We start from the raw sequence: 15,251 nt of genomic DNA, 5'->3' as shown, positions 1-15,251 counted from the left end.
TATAAATATTTAAAAAATATATTATAATAAGAGTTCATGAATTTGTTATTTGATTATTTTAATAACAAATATGTGCTGACAAAGCTAGTAGGTAGAAAGTTGTCCTGCAATGAAAGGCTAAATCAGTTGATATTTGCGGGTGAATTGGTGAACAGTTATCAGCTAATAATGTCTGGTCATAATAATAAATTCAAATCAGGTAAATATTTTTTAATTTGGGGATTGTGTTTGATACCCTGTGGGGCTGATATGATACCTGTGCTAGTAAAGGAGTGTGTTGGCGACGGTCCTGAGTTGAGGGCTTCAGAATGTACAGTATTTGGTCAGCATGAGTTTAATGGAACAATCAGCGGTCATCTGTTAAAAAAAGTGGGAGTGAGATTTTTGCCCGCGGTACAATGTCACGTCGACAGAACGGTTCACACCTGGTATTGTGGCAAATATAGCCACCTACATTTAGGGGCACCAGCTGTTGTTAGTAGTGATGAGTTAATTTCTAGTGAAGATTGTAAAAGGATGGAGGAACAGAGGGTGTTAGACATAGATGGACGACGGTTGCCTGTAGCGTTTTATGACCGGTCACTGACTTATTTCATAAACGGTACCATCCTGTATGATGATATGATGACGTATGGGATTGACCCTCAGTGCAGAGGGGATGGTATTTATTTAAATAATACCTTTGTGCCTAATACTTTTCAAGAAGTTCAGATTACAAGTTATTTGAAAAATATACAAATTTCAATGTTACCTGATAACAGTTGTTTTCTTGAGGATCAGTTCATTGGTGCACATTGTCTGGAGTCTGATCTGCGGCTTGGGCTTGATCGAGTGATAGTTCACAATAAATCACAGGAAGATAGACGTTATTTTAGTTATTTTCGGACTGTTGAAATTGTAAATTTAACTTTGTTTACATTTTCTAATATGGCGGATGATGCTAATAATCAGGGTGGCCAAAGTTGGTTGGCGATTTCTCCACAGTTTTCGTTGGGATTGAAACTGGGGAAAAAAGTGGAGTTTTCTGACTTTCTGACTGACTTGCATTACTTTCATACCAACGTTCCTGATGTATTTTTGTGGATTACAACTGCTAAAAAGAATTTTTTTCCTTGGATGCGGAAAAAGGAGGAGGATGGTGCTTTATTATTACAGTTAACCTCTTCATATCATCAGGTGGAAAGGATTTTGCAGGCAGAACAGGGGTGTTGGGAGAATAATTTGTTTCATTCCAACATCAAACAAGTCGGAAATTTGTTGGTACAACATCTAGGGGAGATGGAGCTTGTGTCTGTATGTAAAAAAAGATGGTTAAATGTGACTATAGGAGCAAATTTGCCGTGTTATCTTGGTCATTTTTCTTTGTTTATGGATGATAGAATTGTTGCTGTAGAACCATTCACAAGATTAGTTAAAAATGTTTCCTTGTTGATGGTTGTCGAGTGTAGGGAAAATCCAGTATTTGTGAGAGTTAAACCTGGATTATATCTAGGCAACAAGGGGGCAGGAATGCAGCTGGTTCAGACTAAACGGCTGGAGGATAGTTGGTTGAAGGTACCATTGAATTTTGAGCATCTGCTGGATAAGGGAGAGAAAGGACAGGTGTTGGAGTCTGTGGAAGAGGCTAAACTTTCGGAATTGGCTACTAATTCAAATGCGTTTGTTGTAGAGGTGACAGAAGATTGGTTTGTACATTTGTATAATTCCTCAATTGATTGGTTGACTAATAGTTGGCAGCATTTTGTTATGGCTGTGATGGGTGCTGCTGGGGTGGTTATTGGATTGCTGTGTGTTGGTTGTTTAGGCAGACTGTGTAACTGCGTTAAATTTTCGCGTTATCGGGAAGACAGTAATTAAAATTTGGCATCCCTGATAAATATAATTTATGTAAAGTATTTCGTTTTGAATGTCGTCTTATATATGAAAAATGTTAAAATATTAAAATATTAAAATGTTAATATTTAATTATTGATTATTATCAGGAAATGGAGACGGAAACGAAAGGCGGTATCAGCGGGCGTCTGGTCGGCGGGAGGAGCGTGAACCGTCTGTTGAGATGTTGGATGCTGGTAGATCTAATCGGCGGCATGTTGTGTATAGAAGAGATGATAGGAGGCAGTATGATGTAGAATCGCCCAGGTATGAGCCTGGATATGATGATGAGGACGATGTTGGCAACGTGAGTCTTGAAGTTGAGCTTGATTCCAGGGATCGTCTGCCTAGTGAACAGAGTGGTTCGGAGCTAGACAGTTGGACTGAGCCTCCAACGGACAAGCCTGAAAAGGTGGCAGATACTGGTTCTGGTGAGGGACGGCGCAGATTTGGTAAGTTTGTGCCAAATCAGGCTGCTGGGTCGGTCAGGACTAAGGGAGCCAGCAAGGCTTATGATGATGCTGGGGAAGGTACTTCCAGAAGGGGAGCCAGCAAGGCTTATAATGATGCTGGGGAAGGTACTTCCAGAAGGGGCGTGGTCAAGCGGCCTGCTGGGGCAGATTCTTTTGGGCCTAAACAAAAGAGGGAGTTACCAGATTTACGTGCTGAGGTTGAGAGAAATAAGGCTGAGCGCAAGAATGACATAAGTGGCTTGGCGCCGCTCAGTGATGAAGATATAGGTAAAATCAGTAATTCTGTTGCTGTGACTCTAAAGCCTATGATTGAGGAAAAAATTCGTGAAGCTGTAAGAGAATCAGTCAAAAGTTTGAACACTGCACAGAAACTTTGGCAGACGGACAGTCATAATCGGATTAAAGATATGTTGGCCTCGCATAAGAGGGATCTAATGGACTGTATAAGGAAGGTAGATACAGAGATGCAGCAAATGGTGTCTACTACTGCACAGCAAAAGACTTCTTATGTGGTACAAAGTGTACAGACAGCAATGACTGATAATTGGGAAAGTAGTTCTGCCAAGTTGGGACAGCAGGTGGGCCAACAGGTGGAAAGTGTTTTGGCAGGGCAGGGAACTAAGGTTCAAGAGGCTATTTCTGAGATGGCGCAAAAAGAGGCTGAAGTGCAAAGGCACCTGTCCAATATTTTTAGTGAGCTTAGCGAGATCCGGCGCAGAATAAACAATGACTTACCGGCGGCGGCATATTGGCAGTTGCAACAGGCTGGAACTTCTGGCGGTGCTGGGGCTAACAACGGAGTGATGATGGTTTCGGGAGGTGTTCAGGTCACTGGTGGCGTTGAGATGGAGGTGGCAATGCCGGCAGATGGGCCAGCGGTTGCTGCAGAGGTGGCTGTTGCGAATGATACCGCCTCAGCGGTAAATGATGCTGTGATGGTTGCTGTAGGAGGGCCCGTAACTGCTGCAGCGAGTAATGCTGTCATGGCGGCAACAGTGGGTGTTTCGGCTGAGGTTGGTGGATGGGCGCTGAACACTCCTCCTCCAGTGGGTGAAGGAGAGGAAGGACTGGAGGCCGGGGTTAACTTCGATGTAGGTTCACCCAGTGAAGACATTGATCCTAGTTTATTGGATCAACCTGATGGATGGTGAAACCATGCTTAGCTGGATGGTTTCAGAAGGGGGTAAATGTCATATATTTATGTTGTGATGTCATATATTTAAGCTTGCAGACATATGTTAGTTGTTACTCTTAATTGCTCTTTAATTGCTCTCAGAAAGAATAAAGAGAAAATATATTTAAGTCAGTTGATATTGAGAGTCCTAACACAGAACATTATCTGGTTTGGGTTCGAGTCTTTATTAAGACCAATACAGCTATTTACAGACATCCTACTACTTTAGATAGTTTGCATAGGCAGATATTCTACCCCTTCAAAGTGCATAGTTAATTAATACATTGTATTAATTAAACAGACAGTCATCCTGTTGTTTGGTGTCCTGATATACAGACAGACATCCTGCTACTTCAGAACTATCCAGCTTTGAATAATCAGTAGTTTTGACTTATTAACATATTTAATCATTTCTAAATATAGTATCAATATATAATCTTATTTACTCAAAAACTGCATTTAATCCAATATAATAAATACTTAAGAATCTGTTTGCATTTTGAATTGAACATTAAGTCTACTCTATCATTAACTTATGTAAGTCTGTCTATATCACAATATATCCATTCTTAAAACTTTTTTTTCAGATGAGCAGTGCGAGAAAAGATTTGGAAAATCTAAACTCAAGAGGAAGGGTGGATATCCAAATATTAAGGTAATTTTTTTTTCCAGTATGGAATCGAAACAGTTTAATTTCCAGTGGATTATAACTGGTTCTCAGCCATTATATCCGCGGAAAGCTGTCTATAATACGATGCTATAAATAACTATTCCAGTATAGTAAAGCTTACGAACCGGTTATTATCTGCTTAATTATAACCGGTTCTGAGCAATACTGGAAAATCATGCTTCGTACCTATAGTATTATATAAACCATTTTCCATAAATAATAAAATAAATAAATTTTTGTTGGCACTGGAATCAATCCTATAATTTTTAATTTTCATATCTTCGGAAAGTTATCTATAATACAAGGATTTTTTCTTTTTTATTTTCATTGTTCTTGAAAATATCCAAAAATCTCAATATTTTTTTATAATACGTCAATACTCTTTATTCATATTTATCAGGGAGGATGGGGGACATTGGGTTTTTTGTTACACTAGGCCCCAAAGTTAAATAATAACGTGTCCTCATTACCTGGCTTAAAAACTTTATGCACTTTTATTTTGATTAGTTAGTTCATTAAGTTAAATGCCCAAACTTTTAACCCCTAATTGTTATATACATAAGAGGAAATTTTGTGTATCTTTATTGGGGACGTACATCAATTTATCGGCCATTGTCTTATCCCTTTAGATATTTATACTCTTTAGATATTTGTTTGACAATATCTCATAATATTATACAATTTTCTTTAGAAACTAAACAAAAGAAAAATCTTTTAGACGGATTATCTTATGTAATAATTTATTAGAAGTTTTTCTTGAAATTTTGGGGAAGCACACACCCCCCCCCCCCCTTAGGGACGTTCAAGCTGAAAATAATAACCAGACCAATATAATTGACATGTATAATACAGGGACCTAAAGGGATCATAGAATAAGGAGGAATAGAAATGAAAACCCTAAATATTTCTGGGAAATTTGAAGGAATCTTTGACTTGCGCATTAAAGACAATAATGATAAAGTACAAATCACAATGACTAGTTGGACAAAACTAGAAAAGTTTAATTTGTATCAACATCTAATATAAGAAACATAAGAGCGCAACTTAGTTTTATAATATAAATACTGAGACCAATATTTTTTTGTAAATTTTCTTCCATAATTATTTTTTAAGGCTTAATATGCACATTAAATTCATTTTTAATCCATTGTGAATAGGGAAGAGGAAGCTGGATTCTTGGCTACATGGCTTTTAGTAAATCATTGGAAAAGGAAATTTATTTTGAATATTTTTTCTGAATAATTACTGAAATCATGTTATTTACTAACAGCCTTGTAGCCGTTTTGGTCTTTCAAAAGTTCCAATTTTACTTCAGGCTAGCCAGGCAGAATCTTCTACCTGTATTCTATTCTATACTTTATCTTCTTTGAAAGGGATAAGACAATGGCCGACTAATTGATGTACATTCCCAATAATGATACTCAAAATTACCCTTCTGTAAATTACAATTAGTGGTTGAAACATTTAGCCATGAACAAACCAATAAAAATCCCCAAAGTCGTTAAGCGGAGTAAACAGTTATTTTAAGACTTTGGGGACTAGTGTAATAAACAGCCCAATATCCCCTCCCTCCTCCCTGTGTATGAAAGCTGTACTTCTGCAAATGCAGTTATTTTCATTTAATTTTATCCTGTTAAACAATAAAATCTTGCATAGTTGATTTTCATGTTTATTGGGCTGATTATTACACTGGTCCGTAAAGTTTAATAAAAAACGTTTTCTTATTCATTGGCTTCATAATTTTTGACACTTATATTGAATTTTGATTGGTTTGTTTACATTTCAAGTACTAATTGTAATCTACAGAAGGGTTAATTTTGTGTTTCATAATTGGGAATGTGCATTATTTTATCGGCCATTGTCTTATCCCTTTGGATCCTTGCTTTTATTAAATATCCTGTTTTACAATGAATTCTTGCATATAGATGTTGCAGTTGTAGGCATTTTCATGTTTTCATTGGAATTCTAATTATTAACATTATTTTCATGTACAAAGGGATAATTAAACCAATTTTCAGAAATTTCACATAGGCACAAAGTTTTATAATAACGTTTTCTTATTCTTTGACTTAACCTTTAAAAAAATTGATAGGTTGTTTCATTAAGTTGAGTGAATAAACGTTTGAACAACTAATTATATTCTACAGATGAGTAAGTTTTGTTTATCATCATTGGGGATGTTTATCAAATTATCGGCCATTGCCTTATTCCTTTAGTTCCCTGGACAATTGCTCCTGCAATGCAGATAAACATAATAATCCGTGTATGTTTTAATTTAATCATATTGATTATTCTGTGGCCTATCTAAATAACAATATTATAAATGTATAAAAGTCGTATCTAACTACTACAGGAATCACCATGCAAAGCTTAAATCGATAGGACGGACGGACCGACCCTAATTATAGAAAAGCTTTGCTTTTAAAAATAATCCTTGCTTTTATCATTATGATTATTTTCTATCTTATCTTCATTATAATATTAAAATGTAATTATGAAACTGAAATATTAATAATATTACTATCTTCTTTATTAGCGGCTACGCCCCTAGAGGCCTCTAGTGGCACTTTGAATGTTTTTTTTTATTTAAAATATCTAATTAGAGAAAGAATTGGTTTATGTTTCGTTCAAGTCTCTTTTTCGGGAGGGGTCATTTTTTTTCTAGGGGCGATTTCTCTTGGGAGGGTAGTGGTACCCTCCCCCAAAATAGTTATAAACCTTCCAGGGACCTATGAGAAGCTACCCTGTTAAGGAGAACCCGATCGGTTCAGCGGTTAGCGAGATCCTTCGGTACAAACACACAGACATCTTGTTACTTTAGTATAAGGATTTGTTGAAAAAATTAAATATTCATTAAAAATTGGATTAATCATTGCGCAAAAAAGAGTTTAACTTGCTAGGTGGTTTTATGTAATAAAATATGGAACTTTGAAAAAAACTAAGACTGTACTACAATTTACTGTTGTATTTTGTATTTGTATAGTATAACCAGAGATAACTGTTTTCAGTGGCAGCGAGAGTCACGCCGCTGATTTTCACAATTACACATTGATTATTGTTGCAATATTTAAAATAAAACACGCAACCTTTACACGATAAAAATCCATTAAATGTAATTTAGAGAGAACCATCTCCTGTGGGTGTAGACAAAGACAGCCTCCAAGTAGTAGGATGTGTGAAGCCCGTGGTTCAGGTAATAAATTTATGAATATCAGGAAGGGAGGGGACATTTTGCTATTTAAGACACTAGACCCCAAAGTTTTATAATAACGCCTTCTTGTTTGTTGGCTCAAGAACTTAAGAGAACTTTTGTTTAATTTTGGTTGGTTGGTTAATTAAGTTGAGTGTTCTAATGTTTCAACAACCAATAATTTTAATCTACAGAAGGGGTAATTTTGTGTTTCATCATTGAAGATTTACATCAATTTATCGGCCATTGTTTTATCTCTTTAGATCCCCCTATTTAATCCCTTCCTCCTCTATTATTATACTCTAATGTACAGGTGGAGAAAGGACAGATTCCTGAGAATATGCGGCTAACAGATACCGATGAATTATCCATTGAATACAGTAAGTCTATTTATATGTCAATTTATCTATATATCTATTTATAGTCGAGCTTTTTATAATTAGGGTAGTTCCGTATGTCTGTCACTTTTGGCTCTTTTTGTTGATTTAGACACGTTAGAATTGTCCTATTCAAAATTTGCATCATGAACAGTTAAGTATGACTTAGGAAATATTGCAATTATTTAATCGTTACCAGAAAGTCCATTTGAAACTAGCCGATTTTGAACCTTTTTAACAACAACTTTTTGTATGATATAATTATTCTCTTCATATGATTTTTGAAGGACAACAAGGTACAACATTTTAAGTGAGGCATCTCTAATTTCAAATCCTAAAACTGAAAGTTCTTTTACTGTATCCTGTATTTACGCAATTCTCTGAGGAGAATACCAACCCTCTTTTTATCTATCTTCTATCTATCTAGTGAGCTTTCTATCTATCTATCTATCTAGTGAGCTGTGTGTATGAAGCAAGCAAGGAGATGATATCCTTCTCTGAAGAAAATACAGAACTATGGAAGAAACTATTTTCTAATGAGGCCACGAAAAAGCATGAATACAATTCTACAGGCAAAATATTATTTAATCATACAAACCAATTCTGTGTCTCTGTTACCGTAGGATCTCGCCAACCTCTCAACCGATATGTTACTTCTTTACAGTGTAGCATCTCATAGGTCCTGGGGAGGTTTTTAGTCATTTTAGTTGAAGGGTACCACCACCTTTCCAAGAGTTTGCCCTAGATATAAATGATCTCCCAACTCAAGTGCCCCTAGAGGCCTCTATGAAATCAATAATAATATACGTGGATATATTGACAGGGGAAAATTTGGCGGCATCATTTATTAGTCCGTTCGTTCAACCATTAGAAGGGAAGGTGATGGGGTAAAGGGGGTAATTTTAGCCAGATACGGGTATCATTATCCTATAGTATAATATCATATATAATAAATATCTAGTGCAACATCCATGAAATAATATTTCAATGATTATGCAGAATTCACCGAGATCATGCACACTTTTGTCATGAAGAATATATTCTTCCTGGAGGCCAACTCATTCTTCAAGAAGCTCGACTACGAGGACAAACGAGCGTTGCTCAGGTATAGTTGAAATAGAAATGGCCGTGTAATGTTGAAATTGTGGTTAGGTTAAGGAGAGCCCTACTACAGGGTTAAAGCTAACCGAGGGGGGATGAAACACATTTATATTCAAAACATATGGAGTGGGTTACTTTTGATTTACACTTGTACCCAAAGTTTTATAACTATGTCATATTTATTATCATTTAAAAACTTTGGGTACTTGTAACTAATTTTGTTTGGCTATTTTCAAAATTTTATTGCTGAAGGGGGATTTTGTTTATGATCATCGACTCTTTTTCTTATTTTGAAAGATCCTTATCATCTATTACATTTAAGTAAAATTTGATATTATTAATTTTCTTTTAGGAAAAATATGGCACAGATTGGACAACTAAGAGGAGCTCTGAGGTATGGCTTAGAAACCGAATAATATCCGGTGGATTAGAACATAATTGTACAATTTTATATCCGCGGAAAGCTGTTCATAATACGATGCAATAAATAACTATTATAAAAGTAACAGGATATCTGTCTGTACCGAAGGATCTCGCTAACCGTGCTGACTCGATGTCCATAAACATTATCCTGTATCACGTAGTTTTCCTACAAATTTACTTACAATTTTGGGTACTTGCTTACATGTGGTAGACTGGAGCACCGAAAACCCCCCCCCCCCCCCCCCCGCTTAGTTTTGACAAAAATCAAAAATAAGGGGGGGGTAGTTTTTTAATGTCTGGAAAAGGCAAGGAGGAAAAGTGCTCAGCAAGGCAAAGACTTAACCCCCCCCCCTTAATTTTGAAGAAAATCAAAAATAAGGGGGGGGTAGTTTTTTCACTGTACAACACGCCAGAAAGTTGAGTGAGGTAAATCAAGAAAATCCAGTATACCAGAGGGGAAACCTTATTACAGGGATATTCATGTTTTGGGGCATAATTTCAAAATTAAACCTTTTACTGGCCAAAGTCAATAAATAAGGAAATTATGCCCCAAAACATGAATATCCCTGTAATAAGGTTTCCCCTCTGGTATACTGGATTTACTTGATTTACCTCACTCAACTTTCTGGCGTGTTGTACAGTGAAAAAACTACCCCCCCCTTATTTTTGATTTTCTTCAAAATTAAGGGGGGGGTTAAAAACTACCCCCCCCTTATTTTTGATTTTTGTCAAAACTAAGCGGGGGGGGGGGGGGTTTTCGGTGCTCCGGTCTTCACATGTAAGCAAGCACCCAATTTTGCTTTATATTCTGATTATTCAGTTCTAACACACAGCAAGTATAAATGTTCGTTTGTCCTACTATTTCAGAGATTCGCTTTTATGGATGTTGGTCCTCCTTGTTTTTCACGTAATTCCGTAAAGTTGGGTGTTGGGTTGTAGTCAAATGCTCTTATTAAGTCAAACTAATCTTAATTATAACCAACTAAATGCATGTATACATTTGGTTATAAAAATTTAACTGATATTAACATTTCATTAAACCACATCCTAAATGGTTTGCTTACTTTCTTTTTATTGCTAAAGAAAAAGTTTATATTCTATCCTAAGATGAAAAGAATTATATTTATTTATAACTTTCTGAATTTATGGAATTAAAAACCATTTAACTTTTTTCTAAAATTTAACTTTTTGACTATGGTTGGGCCGAATATCCGGCCATTTCAAATTTCCGACCGGATACCGGATATTGAAACTATCCGGCAATATAATCGTTTATTTGCTACAAAATAATTCCCTACTTTTTAGATTTTAAATGGCTTTAATTTTTTTGATGCTAGAAGAACAATTTTTTCTAAAAAATGTTTGTTTATATACAAATTTTATATTAGGAATCTCAATTCATAATTTTTGGCGGCGGCAGCTGTACTTGGCCAGTCGCCGCAGCTGCCGTCGGCAGATTTTTGTGAAGAAATTTTTTTTGGCTACTTCAATAGCCGGATATCTGGCTTTACAAATTAGCCGGATATTCAGTATCTGGCCAAAAAAGTATCCTACCCAACCCTATTTTAACTATTATAATTTAACTTTTTCTGCTCACAAAAATAACTTCACAGCTTAATGTACAATTTTGTGAAGACTTGCAAATCAATGTTCTGCTTATTAATTTCTGACACTATAGTTATTGTTCGTTTGTCCTTTTTCGTATTTTAGAGCTTCGCTTTTATGTATGTTGTCATCCTTTTTATATATAGTTGTCTGCGATTACGTAAATAATATTGATTTTTCTAGGTTTAACACTCGAGACAAGAAGTTTGACTGGTATTTCAACCAGAAAGAGAAACCTGGTGTTAGTGAACAAATTAATACGGAAAATCAGGAATTTATTATGACATTAATCCATCTGATTTTAGATTATAGTCCCCAAAGTTTTATAGTAACGTTTTCTTATTCGTTGGCCTATAAACTTTGTGGAATTTTCCTGAATTTTGATTGGATGGTTTAATAATTTGAGTGTTCAAACGTTTCAACCCCCAATTTTAATCTACAGAATTGTGTCATTTTATGGGATGTACATCAATTTATCGGCCATTGTCGGTTCCCTTTATTTAAAGAAATATTGTGTTAGCTTGACTTTAGCATAGCGTTTGATCTCAATATAAATTCGGGAAGGGGACATAAATTGAAGAATAAAATATTAGTTTAATTGCAGAAAAATGATTAGGGGGGGGGGGGGGATTTAATGCAACCATCTCGTAATCAATGAGTAAATGGCACTTAAAATTCGAATTTTGAATTAGCCGTTACTTTTCCAACTTTTTGTTCGATTTATGGAAAATAGACCTACCAAGGATTACTCATGCAAAATTTCAGATGGAAATTCGAATTCTAAGTGCCATTTACTCATTGATTACGAGATGGTTGCATTAAAAAAAAACCTTATGTATAGATAAATTAAATACAAAGGGCAAATTTTTTATTTTTATTTTTTTACAAAAACGTTTTTATGATATTTAGTATAATTGTCAATGTCCATGAAAAAAATTCTAAAACATCTACCTACGTAAAACTAATAAAAATTTCCAAAGTACTTTTCTATTAAAAGTATTGATTTGCATTTTTAATAATTTTATAAAAATAGTTTCTTAAATCCTTCAGTTTAATCTATTTTAGTTGATGATTTATTTACATCATTATTTTTCAATATATAAGTGCTGCATTAATTTTAGTAAATTATTAATTTTGATGGTTTTAGATTTTCATCATTGAACAATTTTAAGAGCCATTCAAAAATATTTTCAAAATGGATTTAAAATTTTGCAAAATTATGATTAATTTGAAATCTACTATTAAAATATTAATAAATGAATGTACCTTTTATACGTTTAAATATGATAGAAAGCAGGGAGAGAGAGCACATTGGGCTGTTTATTACACTAGTCCCCAAAGTTTTATAATAACATTCTTTATTCGTTTGCTTAACAACTTTGGGGACTGTTATTGAATTTTGATTGGTTGTTCATAAGATAGAACTTTCAATCAGAAGAGGCAGAAGAGGCAATTTTGTGTATAGTGATTGGGGATGTACTGTACATCTTTTTATTGGCCATTGTCTTATCCTTTTTACATCCCTGGCTATACAGAGTTGAGTTTAATTCAATTACATTTACATAAACGAATTTTAAAAGTAAAAAGTTTAGGATTATATAAAGTACTAACAGAGGCGAGCAGAAAAAGGTGTAGACGACCATCTGGTAAAATGAGTGGGGGTGAATTGATTGATTGATTGATTAGCCATAGTCTCTTAGGGTTTGGACCTAAGTAGTCATGGAGTAGGCTAAGACACTTTTGTATAGCCACTAGGGCTATCAAGCTCCACGTTCAAGCATATAATGACTTGACCCGCTACTCATTATTACCTCACCCTCGCCGAGTATGACAGGTGTCCAAATTAAGTCACCGTAATGAATGACGCTCTCCGCAGATGAGCTTGGGATAAGGGTAGTACTGATATTATGTACGTGACTATTGAGTATCCAAACTAACTCAATAATCCCCTTCTTACACAACCAGGGGAAGTCATCCCCTAGGTGTCAAGTCTCCTTGACAAGGGTCTACATCTGCTAAAATGGCCAAGAAGGGTGTCAAGTTGAAAATAAAGTCACTTACCCCCCCCCCCCCCTTTAAATAAGCAGCCTAGAAAATAAGTTTCCAATATAGCGTTATGAATGACTGTCGGACTGACGAACAGACTAGCTTAATGTCTGACGGACGGACAGACAGAGTAAACTATAGAGTAGCTTCGATATTAATTACAAATGTTTAACAAATAAGACATACCTACGATTAAATAAAGAAAATACTCAAATAAATCATATTGTTTATTTTTACGCTGTTAACTTTTTAGCGAACGTTAGTGTTCTTGTTTTTTTCTGTTTGTTGCCAAAATATCTTGGAAGCTTGACATAATAAAACTGGTTCTCAGAAAATTGACGAACAAGATCTTGGAAAGTTTTATAACTCCCAGACAACAGCGAGGTAAGCAACAATTTAGCTCAATATTTAAACTGCTTAGCGTTTGGACGGGCGGGGGGGGGGGGGCAGCTTTTGACCAATAAAAATGAATATATTATTACTTGGATGTTGCTCCAAATTGTCATGTACTTTAATAAAGAGATACTCGCTGAAATAACGATGCTCCCCATCCACCCCAATTAACCCATCTCCTCCCCTCCTCCTGAATGAACTAATTGACATGGGAAATAGCAACCTTCTAAATTAACGACAAATTTCCCCTATCATAATATCCACTTGTATTATACATCCATTCTACATTCCATTTTTCTTCCCATTCTTTCATATTTGTGTTTACACGTCGGAAGTTTTGCGAATAATGATTCAAGGAATATTATCAGGGAGGAGAGGGGACATTGGGCTGTTTAATACACTAGTCCCCAAAGTTTCATATTATTATTTTGATTGGTTGATTCAGTAAGTTGAGTGTCCAAACGTTTCAACCACTAATTATAATCTGTAAAGTAGTAACTTTTTGGACATTGTCATATCCCTTTAGATCCCATAATATTATTTTCCTTTTTTTAAGAAAATGATATTTTTATTCTCTATTCCAAACATAATAATCTTATTTGACATATTTCTGATATCTTTTATATGCAGAATTTTGCTTCCTTTTTGTATAATATCATAAAAATATCTATATAGCATAAATTTAGTTATAAAAAGATTAAATGTGAGTTTACAACACTAGTCCCCAAAGTTTTATGATAACCTTTTCTTCTTATATCGTTGGCTTAACAACTTTGGGGAGTGCAATTAATTTTTATTGGTTGAATCATTAAGCTGAGTGTCAAAACATTTCAACCACTATTTGTAATCTACAAAAGGTGTAATTTTATGTAATATCAACTAGGATGTACATCAGTTTATCGGTCATTGTCTTATCTCTTTAGATCTCTGGGTTCTTTACCATTAATAATTTTATAATCAGTAACCGTTATGTAGTTAATTTATTATTAATTGGATATAACACCAGATTATCATGTACTCTAATAAAGTGATACTTACAGCTGGCTAAATGTGAAATATATTGTAGGAGCGTGAAATCCTTTATGGAGAAGATCACTAGTATAGGTTTGACCTCGGAGGCCATTCTGATCCTTATGCACGTGGTCATCTTCTCTACAGATGGACTTGCAGAAAAAGGTTGGTTCAATTTAAAGTTCTCATGATTTATTGATTGATTGATTGATTAGCCATTGTTTTTTAGTGTTTGGACATAAGTCGTCATGTAGTAGGTTAAAACTCTTATGTATAGCCACTAGGGCCGGGTCAGTTAGGTCACTATCATAGGTCTGACCTCCGAGGCCATTTTGATCCTCATGCACGTGGATATCTTCTCTACAGATGGACTTACGGAGAAAGGTTTCTCCAATTAAAAGTTCTCATGATATTAACGGCTGGTTTCTAACTTTTTTTAGAAATACTACGCCTCTAGGGGCACTTCGAAGGTGATGGTACTCTTTTCCGAAATAGATATAAACCTTCCCAGGACCTATGAGAAGATACACTGTAAAGGAGAACCATATCGGTTTAGCAGTTACAGTAATCCTTCGGTACAGACAGACACACATCCTGTAACTTTGTTATCAAACATGATGATTAAATAACCACCGGCCATTAGCAATTAATTTTGATTTTATATTTCTAGACTTGCTAAAGGGAGAGTTTATTGAACAAGTGCAAGTCACTTACTTTAATTTGCTGCACAGGTAAAAATCTTTTCCAGTATGGCTTCCAAGCCGATAAATATCCGCTGGATTATAACCGGTTCTCGGCTTAACTGAAAAATCATGTACTTCATCGTATTATATACATATATACAATTTTAAACGAATAAAAAAAAATTAAGTTACTAAGATTTCTTCTTAAAGTTGGTATTTTTTATAGATTTATT

The 15,251-nt window shown here is 35.1% G+C and overlaps 1 protein-coding gene across 4 annotated transcripts in view; it reads left to right on the top strand.

Annotated features, from left to right (window-relative positions):
* The window catches only part of LOC145327166 (uncharacterized), a 120,567-nt gene that overhangs the window by 100,818 nt on the left and 4,498 nt on the right, over positions 1-15,251 (top strand). For all 4 annotated transcript variants that reach the window (XR_013882098.1, XM_080170733.1, XM_080170734.1 and 1 more), the window contains 10 exons: positions 4,107-4,174; positions 7,311-7,382; positions 7,693-7,759; positions 8,212-8,328; positions 8,756-8,861; positions 9,210-9,251; positions 11,069-11,156; positions 13,263-13,315; positions 14,391-14,500; positions 15,006-15,066. Coding sequence is in view for 3 of the 4 variants with exons in the window: in XM_080170733.1 (XP_080026859.1) it covers positions 4,107-4,174; positions 7,311-7,382; positions 7,693-7,759; positions 8,212-8,328; positions 8,756-8,861; positions 9,210-9,251; positions 11,069-11,156; positions 13,263-13,315; positions 14,391-14,500; positions 15,006-15,066 (784 nt within the window). In the remaining variant the exon portion in view is untranslated. The remainder of the gene's footprint in view (positions 1-4,106; positions 4,175-7,310; positions 7,383-7,692; positions 7,760-8,211; positions 8,329-8,755; positions 8,862-9,209; positions 9,252-11,068; positions 11,157-13,262; positions 13,316-14,390; positions 14,501-15,005; positions 15,067-15,251) is intronic.

The sequence above is a fragment of the Acartia tonsa genome, chromosome 8, assembly GCF_053477335.1.
Source record: "Acartia tonsa isolate MP-2025a chromosome 8, ASM5347733v1, whole genome shotgun sequence".
In the NCBI taxonomy this organism is placed as follows: Eukaryota; Metazoa; Arthropoda; class Copepoda; order Calanoida; family Acartiidae; genus Acartia; species Acartia tonsa.
The sequence above is the reverse complement of the archived record's forward strand: the minus strand, read 5'-3'. Positions and strand labels throughout refer to the sequence as shown.